A 17,517-nucleotide genomic window follows, 5' to 3' on the forward strand; every position below is an offset into this window, starting at 1 on the left:
TACCTCTCTCTGTCTTGAGTTCTGGAAACTCCTCAAGACCTTCCTCTTCTCCTCCACCTTCTCTCTCCCTCTCCCCTGCTAACCTCTGTTATATTTCTCTCTACCCTCCTTCCTCCTTCTTCTCCCTAACTCTGTTCAGTTGTAGCTGACTGGTTGCCTGGTTCACCTCTACAGCCTACATGTCCCAGGCTCCCCTGCCAGTCTTTTTCACTTGGCTCCGGGCCGCTGCACTATGTTCAACATTACTGCACTTTCAGCTTACGTTCCATGAGCGGGGCAACCTCTCTGCACTTAACCCAGGGCCCTGCTGGACTGGACATATTTTGCTCCTCCGCCACCCCCTTTCCTCACACCTCCGTCTGTACACATGCATGACCTAAATGTGCTAGGACTAGTAATTTCTCCTTCCCTGCCTCCTCCCCATTCTTGTCGCCCCTCCCTAGCTTGGTATGCTAGTTTTTAAGTTAGATCATTCAGAAATTTCAAGGCCTAAGAATGATTACTGTATTCCCTTGTTCCCTTCCCGCCTAGAAGTGCTTCGAAACACTCCACCTGTGTATAAGCACTGTATAAATAAACAATGACAATTACAATCACATTATCATCTGGCCTCATTTTGGGTAAGAAAGTAAACTTGTGAGTAATAAGTGCATGGTTGGAAATTACCAGTCAGAAATAATATTAGATCCCCGATGCAGATGAACAAACCAACCATGTGTTTTAGAAACTCTGTTAAACAAAGTAATCATAGATTGTGAGGTGTGTGTGTCTCCATGCCAAATATTAAACAAATAGCTTTAACTCAGGACTTTAAAACACGACTTTAACTTTGCCCTCTGCTCTCACCTCTCGTGGTTTCTCCAGCTCTATCACTGATTGGTTCTGTTCCCATCTGTCTATTCGCTTCTTCTCTGTGTACATGGCTGGTCACACCTCCCCATCTCATCCTCTTATATACGGGGTCCCCATGGCTCGTTCCTGCTATTCCTCTATTTTCTTTCATCAAAGTGTTTAACCTTTCTTCGCACTTTTACAATGACGATTCTCAAATCTTCTCTCCTTCTCTACCTTCTCTGACTCTTCATGCCTCAGTTTCATCATGTCTGTCTTCTGGTCAAGACTGGATGTGATCCCGCTTCCTTCACCTTAAACTGTCAAAAACCGAGATTCTTCAATTCACGCCCACTTCTCCTATGCTCTCTTCTCTCCATTCTGCCCTCCTCTTTCTTCCTACATTTCCACCCTTTTACTCTTCTGCTTGCAATAATGGCATCTCCTTTGATGCTTCACTATCCTTTTCTTCACATATACCATGGCTGCTCTCACCTGTCGATTTCTTTTATTACATAGATGTAAAATTCTTCCTTACTTATCCTTTCATGCATCCAAGCTTCTCTTCACCTCTGCTATCCTTTCTCGTCTTGACTATTGCTCTGCACTTTGTTATCGGTCTCTGCTCTTCTCATCTTACCCTTTTGACAGTCTGTATTCAGCTCGGCTATACTTCTTCTCTTTTCCCTCCCCCCTCGCTCCTCCATCTGCACTCGCTTCTTTCAATTTCTCTTCTCCCCTGTGACTCACCCTCTTTTCTGCTTCCTTTGCATAGTCTTCAATTACTACCATGGCCTTGTAAGGATCTATCTTTATGATTAATTAGACCTATCGTTATGATTGTGATTATCTTGCAGTGAAGTACTTATCTGGTATGTCACTGTTCTGGCTGTGTGATGTCATCAAATGGAATGTTTGTGGAACGTGGCATCAGAGTCATTTGAAAGGTGTCAGTTGGAAGCCAGCCTGCCAGAGGGGCTGGTAGATGTTTTATGCTCCAGACTACAATTGATTGTTTACATTTGTAACTTGCATGAACTAATTAATAAATATGCTTAAATCAAACCAACCTTTAGTCACATTTACATGGTACAAGAAGACTTTACACCTTGCTCCTTCTTAAATTGCTTTCCTTGTCTTACTCTACTTCCCCTCACATCCTCTCTGCTCCCAGTATCTTCATGTTCATTCTACTCCTAAACCTTGAGGTAATCCTCTGTGCACATAGTGTGTAACTGACAGCTGACGGCTAATGCTGCTTGGAGAAAACCGGAGAGCACAGAATTTGTATTGAGATTGTGGGACCTTTAAGAATCTATATTTGCCCCACTGTGGCACGGAGTACAGCGACGAGTCCAGTCACTCGATAAACAGACTGCCTGCATGAACCTCCCTGTAATCCTCTGCTGCGCAGAGTGTATAACTGACGTCTGATGGCTGTTGCTGCTTAAAGAACACCGGAGAACACAGAATTTGTATTGAGGTTGTGTGACCTTTAAGAATCTATATTTGCGCCGCCGCGGCACAGAGCACCTGCGCGCAGTCCAGCAACGAGTCCAGTCACTCAATAAACAGACTGCCTGCATGAACCTCCCTGTAATCCTCTGCTGCACGGAGTGTTTAACTGACAGCTGATGGCTAATGCTCCTTGGAGAATGCCAGAGAACACAGAATTTGTATTGAGGTTGTGTGCCCTTTAAGAATCTATATTTGCCCTGCTGTGGCATGGAGCACCTGCAAAGAGTCCGTTGACGAGTCCAGTCACTCGCCAGTCAACCGACTGTCCTGAGTGCTGGACCGCCACCTCTCTCCCTACTCTGCTGAGCCCCCACAGATGTTGAGAAGACTGGGTAAAGCAGACTCAGGTGACCCCAAGGCGCTGGTAGGCCGTGCGAAAAGACTGCAAAGTACAAGTCTCCGGACTAGCGACACAACCGTGAAAGAAATCCCAGACGGCACTGAACAGACTTTGTCTGCTACAACTTCAATGCTGGAAGGTAATCCCACTCCACCCCTAATTCTGAAATGACCCCTATCTGAATCTCCGGGTGAGGTGCCTTGGAAAACCCAACACCAACATGCCCCCGAACCTTACATGCACTTGCATACATCCGGTGGGCAGTCTTCCCCTTCCTCCAACCTAACACCCTGTAGAGGAGGAGTCAAGTATTCCTACCAGAAGCTCTGCCCCCATGTTGCCTATATGTTGAGAACCGGAAATAGCAACACTTGCAGTTCCAGTGAGAATGCCTGTACCGCAAAGAATCCTTGAAACAAGGTATCTATTGGGAAAACCCTATATGCATGCACAAAGAAATAACGTTCTTTTGGAAGAGGTTCTGGAAGAAGTATAAAAATGAGAGAGAAAGAAGAATGGTGACATCATTCGGAGCAGAACTGACGCACCCTTAAAAGATACGGAAGACGGAAGAACAAAACATTCTATAAGATCTGAAGAGGAGGTGTCGAAGAGGAGCAACATTTCGTGCTCCAGATGAAGATGCTCATGCAAAGAAATGCTTAAGAAAATGCAGTCATTTTACACTTGTACAGTTGCAGTAACGCAAGTAGACAAAGTGATCTTAAGGCTGGCTATGTAGTGAATAGTGTGCGGTGATGCGACAATGTATATACATAGGAATGTATAGAACCTGGATGTTCCACAATGCACTTTAACAAGGCTTGTAACCCTGTGATTGGAAAGGTTTTTCAGTGTGGCACAGTTGGAAAACAGCTAATGAAGAAGGAGAAATGTAAGAAAGGCTTGGCTGGCCCAGCACCAAGAGTCGGGGCCACTGTGAGCCTTGTTGTCTCTCAAGTAGTTACAATGAACGTGAGAAAGAAACAAACTTCTGTTTGAGGTGAACTAAAAAAACACTGAAGGTGCCAAGAGTTCATCATTTAATAATATTAAGTGCAGCAAAGAGCTCGGAAACATGGTCTCCAGTCACATGGTCTGATGAAAATAGACATTGGGTCGAGCTACACTGAAACCAGTAGATAAGACCATACCATACTCCCTTTAATGTTTGTGTCTGGCGTGGCTTGTTTTATGATAAATATGATAGCTATAGCCATCAAGATAGTTTAGTGGGTTGAGCACTTGCTGCTACAATGTGCGTGTGATCTGCAGGTTGCAACCTCGGCTCCCGGCAAGGTCAACTCAGCCTTTCGTCCTGCTGAGGTTGATAAATGAATACCATTGCAGGTTGGGTGATTTTGTGTGTATATTTGTTCTATATGAAGCACTTAAGCGTAAGTGCTATATAATAACACATCATTATCGTTTGGCTTTGCCCGTCTGCTTGCATTCACAATCATTTGGTAAATGAGCATATAGGTGTTGATATTAACACATGGTGATCCATTCTTGTATGAAATGAATATAACTTTACAGTGATATTGTAACCATATTTTTCGTGGTGTACTTAGAAACAATGCTATGTGATGCTACTTCTTGTTTTGTCAAGGGGTGAAAGGTTGTGTTCCATCGATTCCTGTGATGTCACTTCGGGTTTGGGGTCAAATTACATCACTTCCTGTGATGTCATCAGAGGTCAAGGGTTGTGTGATGTCACTTCTGCTACCCCTGGCATTTTGGTGAAATGATGTCCCTGTACGGAACAGTCAGAGCTTGTGCTGGGAAGAAAGCCTGAGCCCGTGTTGTGCTCAGGGGATCCACTTTGTCCCATGCTTAAAACGTGGGGAAAGCAGACCCTGGCAATCACATACTGACTTATTATTTGTGAACACTTCTTTCTTTATTGAAAACCCTATCCCAAACAATTTCTGTAAATCGTTTTTTTTTTTAGTATAGGCATTTTTGTTTTGACACAACCACACTAGGCTGCCTTATTTTGCATTTGATGGTCGAAGCTTACTCCCATCTTAGATTTAGGTTTAGTTTAGGCGTTTTCCCACCCTACATTTACAGTTTAATAAACAGCCTTGAATTGTGATGACTTGTTTCTGTCTTTACTGTTGCCACCATGAGTTCTTCACACTCTGTATTGATAAGATTTGGGGATTTTACTGTTTTAAGTTTGTGAAGCTTTAAATCAAACCATGTACAATTAACAATAAATAAATAATTCTGCACTGGGAGTGGGCTGTATTGCATGGTACATTGAAGTCTTGCACTGCTATTTAGAGAGATTGACCAGTTTACAAATAACATTTGACCTGACTGACCCGATCAAGGAAGACATTTTGCTCCAGGTGGTGATTGCAAATGCCAGTGTGAAACTGTCTAATAACAGTGTGAATGTGTCACGCACAAGAGCAATTAAGATAATTTGGCCCATAGTCAATCGTTTTCGGAGCCCTTGTCGCCAAATATTTACAATGTCTTATATCATTTGCAGTCTTATTTTTTACATCTACGCTATGTAGTGGAAAGGGACACAAACAACACTGAAAGGAAATTTTAAGGGAACTTGTTTAGCAAATGTGATATTATTGCAGTGTTTTTTTCCCACTGATAAAGTTTCGGATGACAGGCAAACACATTATACACTGAGCAGCCGGCATGGCACCATTTTGCAACACAATAGGGGCTGTGGGACTAATTCAGGAAGACTTTCCCCGGCGCTAGAGCTGCATGCAGCACTTGCGATAGGCCCTTGAATAAACCTTTGAGAATCGCATTTGCAATTCTGCATGCCAGAGATGCTCCCAATACCCCTGGATTCGCTCCAGTTTTAGACTTTGTGAATCAGGAATACATGAACAGGTGCAAATCTGGGATGGCCTTTCCCCTTTCTGTGAAGGCTTGGCAGGCAAGGAACGATGATCTGGAGGGTTTCCCAGAGCAATTGCCAGAGCTTTAAGATGCATTCTAAACCTTCCAGTCATCACCTCTTTGTTTTGCACCGGCATCCCCTGAATTGCTCTACTGCAAATGTCTGTGAATTGAGATCTTGTCCCTCGAAACTTAGCACAGGTTGCAATTTTAGTGGGTGGCTTTTAAAAGCTTCTGGAGGAGACATTTAAGTGATTGATGTAAACGCTCTGAAGGTGGAGCATTAGCACGCATGGAGTGTGCTTACTTTTACTGCATATGTACTTGACTAAGAAGGCAACGTAACCGATTTCTTAAGTTCAACCGCCAAGATGCCTGAGGGTTAGGAGCGCTATATAAATGCAAAAATAAAATAAATAAATATACCACTTCTGCAGGAGCGAGGGCCCGGAGACCAGAATCGGGGAACTTCAGGCCGGGTGTCATAACATTTCAGAAAATGGAGTACATACTCTTTGGTGCTGTCTTCTTTTTAAGTTTTTTTTTTTTAAATAAAAACATATTTTCAGCTGAAGGAACTGGCAGCAGCTGTGACAGCACTGCTGTTCTCATCTAAGCTTGTGTGGGCGTTAAAATGATTAGAGCGCTTCAGCAGATTCCAGGTTGCCATTATAAGCAATCAGTGCCAGTTTACAAAATCAGTGCCAGTGAACAAAAGGGCACTCGAGGTCACTTGTGCCAGAGAGAGTATGCCCTGCAGCCACTAAACTGTTATTGTTTCCACTGCGAACTATGTTTTGTCATGTGTCCTTCTCAGAGGCGTTGCTAGGGGTGAGCTGAAGGGGCTAAAGTTCAGGGGGCTACAACCAAAAGGCTAGCTAGCCCCGAGAGTCCCGGCCCTAGTGTAGCCCCAGATTTTTTCCAGACCTAGCAACAGCGACCGTCTCGCGCATTGACAGCAGCCATTTCACTACAATACGGGAAGGCCTTCGCAGACGTGTTACGGAAATACAGCATCGCCTCAGTTTCACAGCCTTCCTGTTGTGTGTGTGTGTGTCCAACCCTGTGCGTGTCAAATGAAGTGGCCAGTGGCCAGAAGCTGATAATAAAAGGCCACCCACAGCGGCTGCAGATATGAGCTGTCCCGGCGGCCATTCACTTCGCAGCCGGCCTCCGTGGAGGAATGCCCTGGCACTGCGACAGACTGGAAAAGACTGACAGAAATAGCTCTCAGCTGCAGCCCTGAGAGATGTGGACAGGTGACTGGCTGCCAGCACTCCCCCCAAGTTTCCCTTTTTATCGTGCGGTTCCGAGTGTCAGAAGAGTGCTTGCCAACAGGAAATGGGTGGCCACACAAAACGACGCTCTGAGTGGGAATGAAGAACGATTGGGCTTTTTTTCAGCATTCCCTTCCCAGCAGCATGATATACCGGAAATGCATGCGTGAAACCAAACGCATGGGCAATTCAAGGCGCCCAAAGCGGTTCCAGTGTTCTTCTACGAGGACACAGCGGGCGCTGCTGCGCATGGCACATGTGGGCGGGCTTCTTGGGTGCCAAAGCCAATATCCACACATTTACTGTAGATCACAACCTGTTCAGCAGGAAAAACGAGTGATCCACCGAGGACCCAACAGCCGGCCACTCGGTGCATCACGATTAAACCAACAATACTCCCTGGCCTCCACTTACTGCCTGTTAAAACAGGTATGCTATGTTCTGCCTGTTTTTCACCCCCCCTCCCATATTCTGTCGCATTCTAGACACTGTTTCGCCCACTTTTAAACATGAAAAGCAAAGTCACAATTATGGAACTCCAAAGAGGCGCAACTGAAAAACTGCATATCTTCAAGTTAGCAATAAATATAGGAAATACAAATTCTAAATATTGCTTAAAAAATCTGCGAGCATTTGAACCAACAATATAAAGGGAGATGAAAGGCATTGAAAGCAGCAATATTAGGCGGCTCTTTGCACTGATCTGCAATGCTGTGGGTGTAGGAATTGTGATGCACAGGTGTAGTTAGCCTGGGGTGGTGCAGAGTTTGCACCCTGCTATCATAAAGGGAATGGGTGACAAACAGCCTTTCATTTGCTTTTCCTAGCTAAATATACGATATGACAGTGACCTTACCTCTCACAGCGTTGTCCCGTGTAGCCCGCCGGGCACTGATCACATATTAATCCACGCCGTTGGTCAAAGTGGCACGTTGGACTGAAGCTAGGTTGGTGACGTTGGGCGAGAACAGGGCCGAGGAGGAAACAGAGAAACACAATGGTTAGCTGCATGGTCCCCTTCCTCTCCAGAAAGCATTACTGTGAAACTGGGAGAGCAGAGGCAAGCTCTCAGCCCCACGCGGGCCTACGCGAGAGCTTTCGCTTTGGCTTCCACCAATTCGCTTTGGGGAAGGGCTTTGCTATTTCTGCCGACACTGGATACACAGCAGTGAACGGCAGCATCCCAGTGGCATGTTGTTATGGGACTTACTTGTCGCCGGGTCTCTGTGACAGAGAAAAAAGAAAGGAATGTTCAGCTGCTCCCCTACAGCCCCCAGGGCCTGGCAGAGACTCGGCCAGTCAAAGCATTCCAAAGACGGACCCACCTCAGCACCCACCTCAAAAGCAACCGCCATCATTAAGTGTCCAAAGAAACCAATCGACGACAGTCCATAAGTTCAACTGGCGCTTTCAGATAAGTCAGCGGGCAACATGTATACAAACTTCAGGAAATATATCCCTGAGGTGTCCCAGGACTAGGTAAATGGAACTCACTCAAAAGAGAAACTTCTGGATTTTTACCTGAAATCTCCTTTGCTCACAAATTTCAAATTGCCCCAATGTTGCTGAAATTGTCGATGGTAAAAACATTCTGTTGATATGAAATAATTGTTTATACTGCTTTTATGGTCAGTCGACCGAAATAAAGCTATATCGACTCGAAAGTATTCTTATAAAACAAACAATTCATGAATAAAGTTAGTTTTAAAAAAATCGATTCAATAAATAAAAAAAGATATTTGTTTTTTGACTAAAGTAAATTGTGTCAATACACTTCTCCCTACCACACCTCCTCACCTCATTGGCTAACCAAGACTCACTGCACCCATAGCACTGTCATTTATCAGAGCTTTTTTTATTTTTTACATTTTTATAGCGCACTAGCAGCCCAGAGGCATCAAGGCGCTGTTGCAAGAAGGTGTCTTAGTTACAGGATGATTCTTTGCTCAGGGTTACACTTCAGGGTCACTTCTCCAGATAAACAAGTGGCACTGGCAAACCCCCAGAACTAGAGCAGCTCCCAGGATTTGGGCACTTCCGGCCCGCAACCTCAGACACCACATGTTTGGCATCTTCCATTATTCCCACTATTCCACTAAACCACCCACCTCCCCCCTTTCCCCCCACCGCCACAAACAATTTCCTTCTCTTACAGGGCCACATATATAGTGAGGACATCAAAATGCAATAGGGCGCTATATAGGACCACTTTACATTACAATAAATCAAGAAGAGATACACTTTACATTGAAAATCGACATTTTTCAGAGTTTCAAAGTTACTGGCAGTCAAAGGAAAACCACACCCAGTCCTTCATGCATGAATGCAGGCGTTTATTTCAGGTTTCTTGAATATGTGCTTCACTTACAAGGAAACAGTTACAAGACAGCACTATTATTGTACCGTTCCATGATTCCATTGTGTATAGCGTCCCTGCACCGAGCACAGCCTTAAGTATGAAGAAAATATTATAATTATAATTGTTTTTTATAACACGCCTAATACCAAAGAGGTTTCTAAGCCCTGACGCAGGATTTGAACCTGTGTTGCTCTGCTCATCTGCGAATGTATCTGATTGATCAACTGTGGAGAACTGTAAACTGGTCGCGCCTGCCACGAGACTGTATCTAGGATGTGGCTACACTCTATACAAGTTGTCTTGCTGTGCACGCAAGTGACCTAAGCCTAACCCCTTCAGCTGAAGCATAGCACCTCCAGTGCCGGGGTGGGTCACATTCACTGGTTGCATTGGCCTGTGCCATGAGTGCAATTAGGGGTATTAATATGGGAGCTTAGGCCTTGCATCGATATGGTGCCGAGCAGGGGTGTTGCTAGGTCTGGAAAAGATCCGGGGCTACACTAATGTCGGGATTATTGGGACTCGGGGCTAGCTTGCCTTTTTGTTGTAGACACTGAGATTCTATCCGGGGCTACAACCAAAAGACCCGGGGCTATGGCCCCCTAAGCCCCCCCTAGCAACACCTCTGGCACTGCCGAGGTCACCAGAGGTCTACTGCTACCTCTGCCACTGGCTCTGGGAACTGTGATATTAGGAGCAGTGACAGAAGTAGAAAGCAAACAGACTCATACCTACCCTATGCACTCCCAGAACCTTGCCTAGGAGTCTGGCAAATCATTAGAGTTGGGAAGACTTACTTGGTGTTTTACAACGCGCTGCATACAAATACTTTTTTTCAGGGCACCTGGTAAGGAGCTGGTAAGGAGAGAAAAGGGGAAGGGAGGCAACAGCAATAAAAGCTAATCCTGAGTTTGATTTCTGGTGCAGTGGAAGGGCCAGACCTTGGTAAGGGTTCCGTGGAATAGGGTCCAATCATACAAAGTCCGATGGGAGAGTTTCTGTTGGGGGAAGCTACCCGGAGTGGGAGAGTTTTGAGTTTTTACCTGAATCGGATGTGTTAGGTTTCTTCTATGAGTAATTCAGGAATCGCACTCCAGTATGGCGCAAAAACACGAACTGGCGCTGTTGTATCAGATGTGGGTGGTGAGGGACATTGGTGCCCGGGTAGTTGGGGAGTAGCTAACTCTTCCAAGATGATGCATGACCCATCATTCCACATTTAATGGCTTCGCTCACTTGTGTTAAACTTAACATCCAAGGGTTAGGGCATCCCATTAAAAGGTACAGATTACTCAACCATATGAGAGGTTTACAGGAAGACATAATCTTCCTACAAGAACCTCACTGGGACGCGGGAGAGTCCGTCCGACTGTGTAGGGGTTGGGGGGGACATAGTCATCCACTCACCATACTATAGGAAGCATGGTCTCTCAATACTAGTCCACAAAGAGGTTCCCATTAGGGTAATTGACACCGTAATCAATAAAGAAGTTGCTATGTCCTAGTGCATGGGACTCTTTATCAAGAACTGGAGAGGATACCTCAGCGGCAGCGTGCGCGTCTTGGAAGCAAGACGACACGAAGCAACACAGGTTCGATCCCTGGGTCCGCGCTTAGAAACCTCTGGGTGTTTAAGCGCGTTATAAATACGTAACTAAGACAAAAAAAAACAAACCCAATAACGCAACTAAGAAAAACAAACAATTCCTGTAACAGCGCCTCGATGCCTGCGGGCTGTGTGAGCGCTTTATAAATGTAAAAAAAAAACAAAACATATTACACTTATTAACATATACGCACTGAATACTGACTGCCCAGCTGTCCAGGCTTCTCCACACATACCTTTGCATCATGTGCCTCGCTCATGGGTCACGTGACACTGATTGGAGGGGATCTTAATGTTGCTTTGGCCCCTGGATTGGATAGACGTGGTACAGAGCCTACTCCGCAACATACCTCCCGCCCCCCCCCCCCAAAAAACCCTGATCCTCTGCACTCTGATGGATAGGCTCTGACTAGTCAATGTTTAGCGACACAGACAGAGACAACAGAGAGACTACACTTTTTACTCTAATCATCACTATAGTTACTCGAGGTTAGACGATTGGCTACTTCCAAGTAATATCACGCATATGGTAGACAGGTGTGACATACTGCCGATGACACTTTCAGACCATGCACCAGTTCTCCTGAAGATCACATGTCCAGACGAAATAAAACAAACCGCATCCTGAAGGCTTAATCTGATGGTTCTTAAACACCCAAACATCATAGAACACCTCACACAAGACATTGAACGATTTTGGCAGGATAACTTCAAGGGCGATTATAATACCCACACATGCGGGCACACTTACAAGTCCTTCCTACGAGGACAGCGTATCTCACAATGGTGTCATAAATGGAAATCTTGGTCTGCTCGGGACCTACAACTGACTTCTGACTTACAGTTAGCTCAACGCACACATAAAATTATTGTGGTTTCAATCTCCATGCACAGTAGTTAAACTTAGATCCAAAATCACGCATATGTCTACAGCACGTGCTCAGAAATGTTTTACTAGATGGACCCAAACCTTTTACACTGAAGGGGACAGACCTATGCACATAATGGCACTAGCGCTGAAAAGTAAAGAAAATACTCAGATAATGGACTCTCTCCGTGATAAACAGAGAACTCTCCTCACTGAACGATAATAATATTAACCACTGGTTTGCCAAATACTATAGAGAGCGGTACGCGGTGCCCCCCGATAGGGACATACAGAAGGTGCATACCTTTCTGAAATCTATTCAGCTCCCTTGTGTGTCACTTGGAGAGCTTGCTATTTTAAATGCTCCTATCACTGAAAAGGAAGTGGTCAGGGCCATAGCGGGACTCGCCGACGGGAAAGCAGCTGACCCTGTTGGTTTGCCATTAGACCTCTATCAACCATTGACTGACTCACTCGCCTCTACATTAGAAATGGTTTTGTCGGAAGCAGTGGAGACTGGACATCTCCCGGACTCCATGCTAACCGCTAATATAGTAATGTTTCACAAGAAAGGTCGCGACCCGTCGGAATACATTCATATCGCCCAATAATCCTTATAAACTCGGATGCTAAAATGTTTGCAAAATGTCGAGCAAGGCGATTCAAAGACATTTACCAATGCTCACAGACCGATATCAAACTGGGTTTATCTTGAACTGCCTCTCAGTGGACAACGTGAAACAACTGATAAAGTTAGATGGGACTGCATGTTTGCGGTCCTAAACAAATTTGGTGTTAGGGGACAGTTTATACAGGTGATAGAATGTATATGATATGACAATCCCCGGGTGGCCTATTATATGAATGGTCATACATCCGAGCCATTCTCCCTGCATACTGATACATGTCAGAGCTGCCCATTATCGCCCCTCGTATATGCACTCGAGAACGAACCCCTCGCTGACAAATTAAAAAAAGACTCCAGTTCTTCAGGAATTATAAGTGGTACCGAAGAACACTGGGTCTCTTTATATGCAGATGACTTCCTGTTGTACGTAAGCCGTTGCTGAAGCCCCCTCCCATACATACAGACACTGTTGCTGGAGAACGGTCCAATAGCAGGTTAGAGTGTTAAGGGATAAGTCCGAGGTTATGCCCTTACGGTCAGATATCCCTTGGGATCCAGGTGGTGTAGCACCGTTCTTACTCCAATATCAGCATATCAACTACCCCCCATACTTTCCAAAATCAAACTCCATATGGGCAAATGGGAATCACTGCCTCTGTCACTTACAGGCAGAATGAATGCAGTAAAAATGAATTATCTGCCGACGTTGATGTACCCTGCCTCTATGATCCCAACAACACCAACAACATCAATGTTTGATGAGTTTGATAAACATATGCCGAGGTTTATCTGGCGCGGGAAGAAAGCACAGCTTAGATCCATTCTTCCGACGTCTAAATTGGACAGTGGTCTCGCACCTCACTCATGGAGGGTGTATTACCTGGCAACACAAGTGTGCTGAGCTAAGAGGTGTCTGAATTCAGACGATTCCTCGAGTTGGCGATCCACAGAATAAAACACACTACAATCACACACACCGCAGAACATTTTAGTCATCCCACTATCCAAACTGCACAAGGCTGTTAAGACACACCCAATTTTAGGACCCACAAACACTCAGTGGCATCAGATGTGCTCGCTAATGGGACCTGACATACGAACTGCCCTGCCATGGATTAGCATGCGGGCGATACTTTCGTACGGTATAAAATGTAAATTACACGATAAACAAAATACGGATTGGCACCATGTAAGTCTCAAGGATGTTTTCGAGGAATCGAAGCCACGGATGTTCCACAAAGTGAAACATATACTGGGTTTCACCGACTCAGATTGGTTTCCGATACATTCTCCTACAATCGGTTATCACCACTTATACAACCGCTGTATCATGAGATAGAGAGCCCTCGACCGGTGAAGCAGAATTTGGCTCAGATCTCTCAGAATATCCCAGAATTAAAACATTTGATAGTCTGCATTCTGAATCATCTTCCAAGGAATATAAGACGGGCTAATAGTGTGGCTGACGATTTAGACATTGCTTTAGACGCTGGTGATATGTATGGGTTCTTCTCGATGATCAATGATGTATCATATAACCTAAAAAACTGAGAAATACGATATAAGATCCTACAACGAGTGTACTTCACGCCTACTAGACTGGCGCAATCCACGTAAATGCTGCCAACCAGGCGCTATGGGTCATATACTTTGGTCGTGCCCTAATTTTCGGACAGAAATTTTAGACACGTTCACGCATACAAAGCTCCGTGATTGCGCTATCTCCCACGTTGATGTTATTTGGGGCTAATGCGGAGGAGTGGCACAAGGAATCGTTGACTTGGAAGGTCATGTATACCATGCTTTATACAGGCTGGAAGACTAGCCTACTCAACTGGGAAGCTGAAGACCCGCCGAACCCAAAGCAATGGCCAACACTATTGTCAACAATCTGCACCCTGTAGAGAAGCAGTTTTAAACAGACCGTGTTTACTCTGCTGCCAGAGAAATTCTGGGACTTAGTTGATCCATTTATACAGCACGTTAACAGTGTGATTGTGCCTGTGGAATGAACTACCATCTGTTATTTTAATCCAAGCACTATTGTTCTCCACATGCCATCTATATCACACTGATTTACATATAGTCCTTTGGACGATGGTATACCAGCACACGTGATATATAGGGGTTTCCAGCCATAGTCCCTATCATATTGCTTTTCCAAGGCATGGAGGTTTCTAGCTAACTTGGGAGGGGGCTGTATGAGATATGATCCCCATATACCAGCCTCCCCAGGCACAAATGTGATTAGTATTATTGAAAAGAGCTCTTTATGTGTTGACTGCACTAAGGGGAGGAGGGACAGTTAGAGGGGTGGGGTCATGACGGTCATGGTTACAATAATGTCTTACAACATGCTACTAATGTATACCGTATTGACTTCTATGGTTATGTTTTACAGTTTTATTTTTACATTAATACAAAGATTAAATCAAAAAAGCATGAACCAGTGTTTCCTGAACAGGACGGTCATCAGCTCCTTCTTAACGTTCAGAGAGATGGGGCCAATCTGATTGGCTTCTCTATGTTCTGGCAGAGTCTGGCCGCTTGGCAGGAGACGCCTTTTTGACTGGTTCTATTCTTCTTGATAGTAGTGGGCAGATATTACCCTTCTAGTCTCTAGGTCCTTCCGATTATCTAAATAGAGGCTTTCTGTATGTGGACATGCCCAGAGCCACACATCTTATTATCCCAAAGTGGTTAAAGCGAATAGTGTTAGATCAGTGTTCTGGGCTCTTGGGAGAGGATGGCCAGGGGATTAAGAACACCACAGATAATTATTAATAAGGACACAAGCTTGTGCAGTGCCTGATCGTCTGATTAAAACAAATAAAAAATAGGACAAGGGTGCAGACTGCACCATGTGTGATACTGCCCTGACCACTGCAGTTGGTGAAAACCATCAAGGCAAATAAATGGAGGATGATCCCATGTTTGATCCAGATGAAATCCTACTCCTGCATCTGTTGGAGTGCGACCCATTCCCATAAATAAGTGGCCATCTGAGAGCAGAAGTCCTCAAAAGTGCATCCAGGGCACAGTAGCTCTGAACCATACATGCTCGCCTTGGAAACAAGACGACATGGAGCAACACAGGTTTGATCCCCGGGTCCTTGCTTAGAAACCTCTGAGTATTAAGTGCATTATAAATGACCAATCATATCATATCATAACCTAACCATAACAAAGACCCCAAGATGCTGACATTGCTGAGGGGAGGTAATAAAGGCCTCAAAGAAGTGATTGAGATATGATCAAAAGCATGAAATAAGAAGATACGTTCCTGAGCTGAACAGGTTCTTAGCTAACAACTGGATTTGGGCTCATAACGAGTTGAGCTAATGGCCACTTACATACAAATTCACAATTATTCTATTGAAAATGCAATTTTTTGAGGGCGGGCTGCACTGGCCTAGGTTGGTTTGTGACTTAAGCCCAACATCACAATGTAAGCAACAGTCAATAGTGTACCAAGTTATCCTAATCTCTTTAAATCAAATGTGAGATATAATGATCAGTCTGACACTCTTATGATTGGCAATGATGATTTTATCAATTCCTCTAAAACCAACATGTGTTCCGGACAATTCTAGGCCTTCCTCAGGACTGTATCAAACATATACCCACCTTGATACATTAATGACATTTGTCAAATAAACAAATCACCATAGGAAATGTCCGGATTGTCACAATATAAATATACAGAACATAAATACATGATCATATGATCGTACACCAGTATTATCACATGGTACACATACCAAAACATATATAATTTATCAAAATTAAAATCCGATTTGTCAAGCCATACAATTAGATAATATGATTTTCAAATATTCATATCACAATAACTGTATTCATCGTCAAAATGTACATCAACAAAGTTAAAGTTTAACAAAGAAGGGGAAAGGAAAGCCAAAGGTGTGGAAAGCGGGAGAGGGCAATGTGACAGACATCAATCAAGACACTGAGGAAATCAAGTTCAATTTACATTTTGCAAGTTAGAAAAAACGGATTCTAAGACAGACCTTTTTAAAGAAATACTGAATGAATGCAGTGCATGTCAAAAGAGTTTGGTCACTAGGGCAAAATACCCCATTGAAATTCACCACCTATAGATTCCTGCAACTGAGCAACGTGAAGATCAGGAGTAAAACATGCTCCTATAAAGACTTGTCCATTTTGGCCCATTATACATGCCAGTGTGTCCTCACCCTTAGATTCTGCACTGCACTGGCCTCTCACTTCATCCCTTCTCCCTCATCCGCTCTCATGCCTCCCTTGGCCCCCTTCCCTCCCACTCTCCTATACTTTCCCGTATCACCTGATGAGGTTACTATACAAGTCCGCTCTTTGAAAGTCTCATCTAATCAGGTGCTCCCCTGCTCTTCTACAACTATCAAGGACAACATTGTCTCCTTTGCTCAAGACATAGTGGATTTCTGCAATGACTCCTTTGCCACTGGATTCTTCCCCTCACTCCTCAATTACTCCCATGTGCACCCTCTTCTCAAAAAGCCTTCTGCAGACTCTTCCTGTCTGGATAACTATCACCCTATCTCCATTACCTCCTTCCTGGGCAAACACTTGGAGAAGCAGGCCATCCCCCAGTTTATTGTGAGAAACCAGAAGGTGTCTCACCCACTAGTCCCCAGGGATCTGTCATCCAGGTGGCCAGGACACGTCCATCGCTTTAGGATCAGTACCCAGAGGTGGACCAGTATGGGAGGATCATCTGGGTGAGGGGTTTTCAGGGAATGGGAGTGGGACACTGGATGGTGAGATGCATTATCCCCTTCGATGTAACACCTTTACCCCATCCTACCACGTAGGATATTTAGGAACTCTACCCCCCCTTTTACAACACAAACACTTTCACACAGACAACGCGCTATGAGAGAAAACAGACTAACACCCGAGCAGTATACCTGACGTATCCCAATACAGTGGTCAGGCGAGGTTAGGAAATTACTGACCATCATTCACACCTGACTTCCATTGAGCTTCCCCACATGGATAATCCAACCTAGGCAAAGTTATCATTGGAATATGAATCGTTCCTGATAAAAGACATACACATCAAAGGAGTGGGTAAGGTTAAGACCTTGGGTATGAGCTTGGAAGCCTCTATGAGCTCAGATGCTCAAGCCATGTATGTGACCAAAAATTGTCAACAGTACATCAGGCTGTCGAGAGCAATTAAACCC

At 44.6% G+C, this 17,517-nt stretch overlaps 1 protein-coding gene across 7 annotated transcripts in view; it reads right to left on the reverse strand.

Moving 5' to 3' along the window:
- LAMA2 (laminin subunit alpha 2) overlaps window positions 1-17,517 on the reverse strand; it is a 3,027,572-nt gene that overhangs the window by 1,390,007 nt on the left and 1,620,048 nt on the right. For all 7 annotated transcript variants that reach the window (XM_069607473.1, XM_069607470.1, XM_069607476.1 and 4 more), the window contains one exon: window positions 7,706-7,792. In XM_069607473.1, coding sequence (XP_069463574.1) covers window positions 7,706-7,792 — 87 coding nt within the window. The remainder of the gene's footprint in view (window positions 1-7,705; window positions 7,793-17,517) is intronic.

This window comes from Ambystoma mexicanum, chromosome 4q (assembly GCF_040938575.1).
Source record: "Ambystoma mexicanum isolate Mex_15411 chromosome 4q, UKY_AmexF1_1, whole genome shotgun sequence".
In the NCBI taxonomy this organism is placed as follows: Eukaryota; Metazoa; Chordata; class Amphibia; order Caudata; family Ambystomatidae; genus Ambystoma; species Ambystoma mexicanum.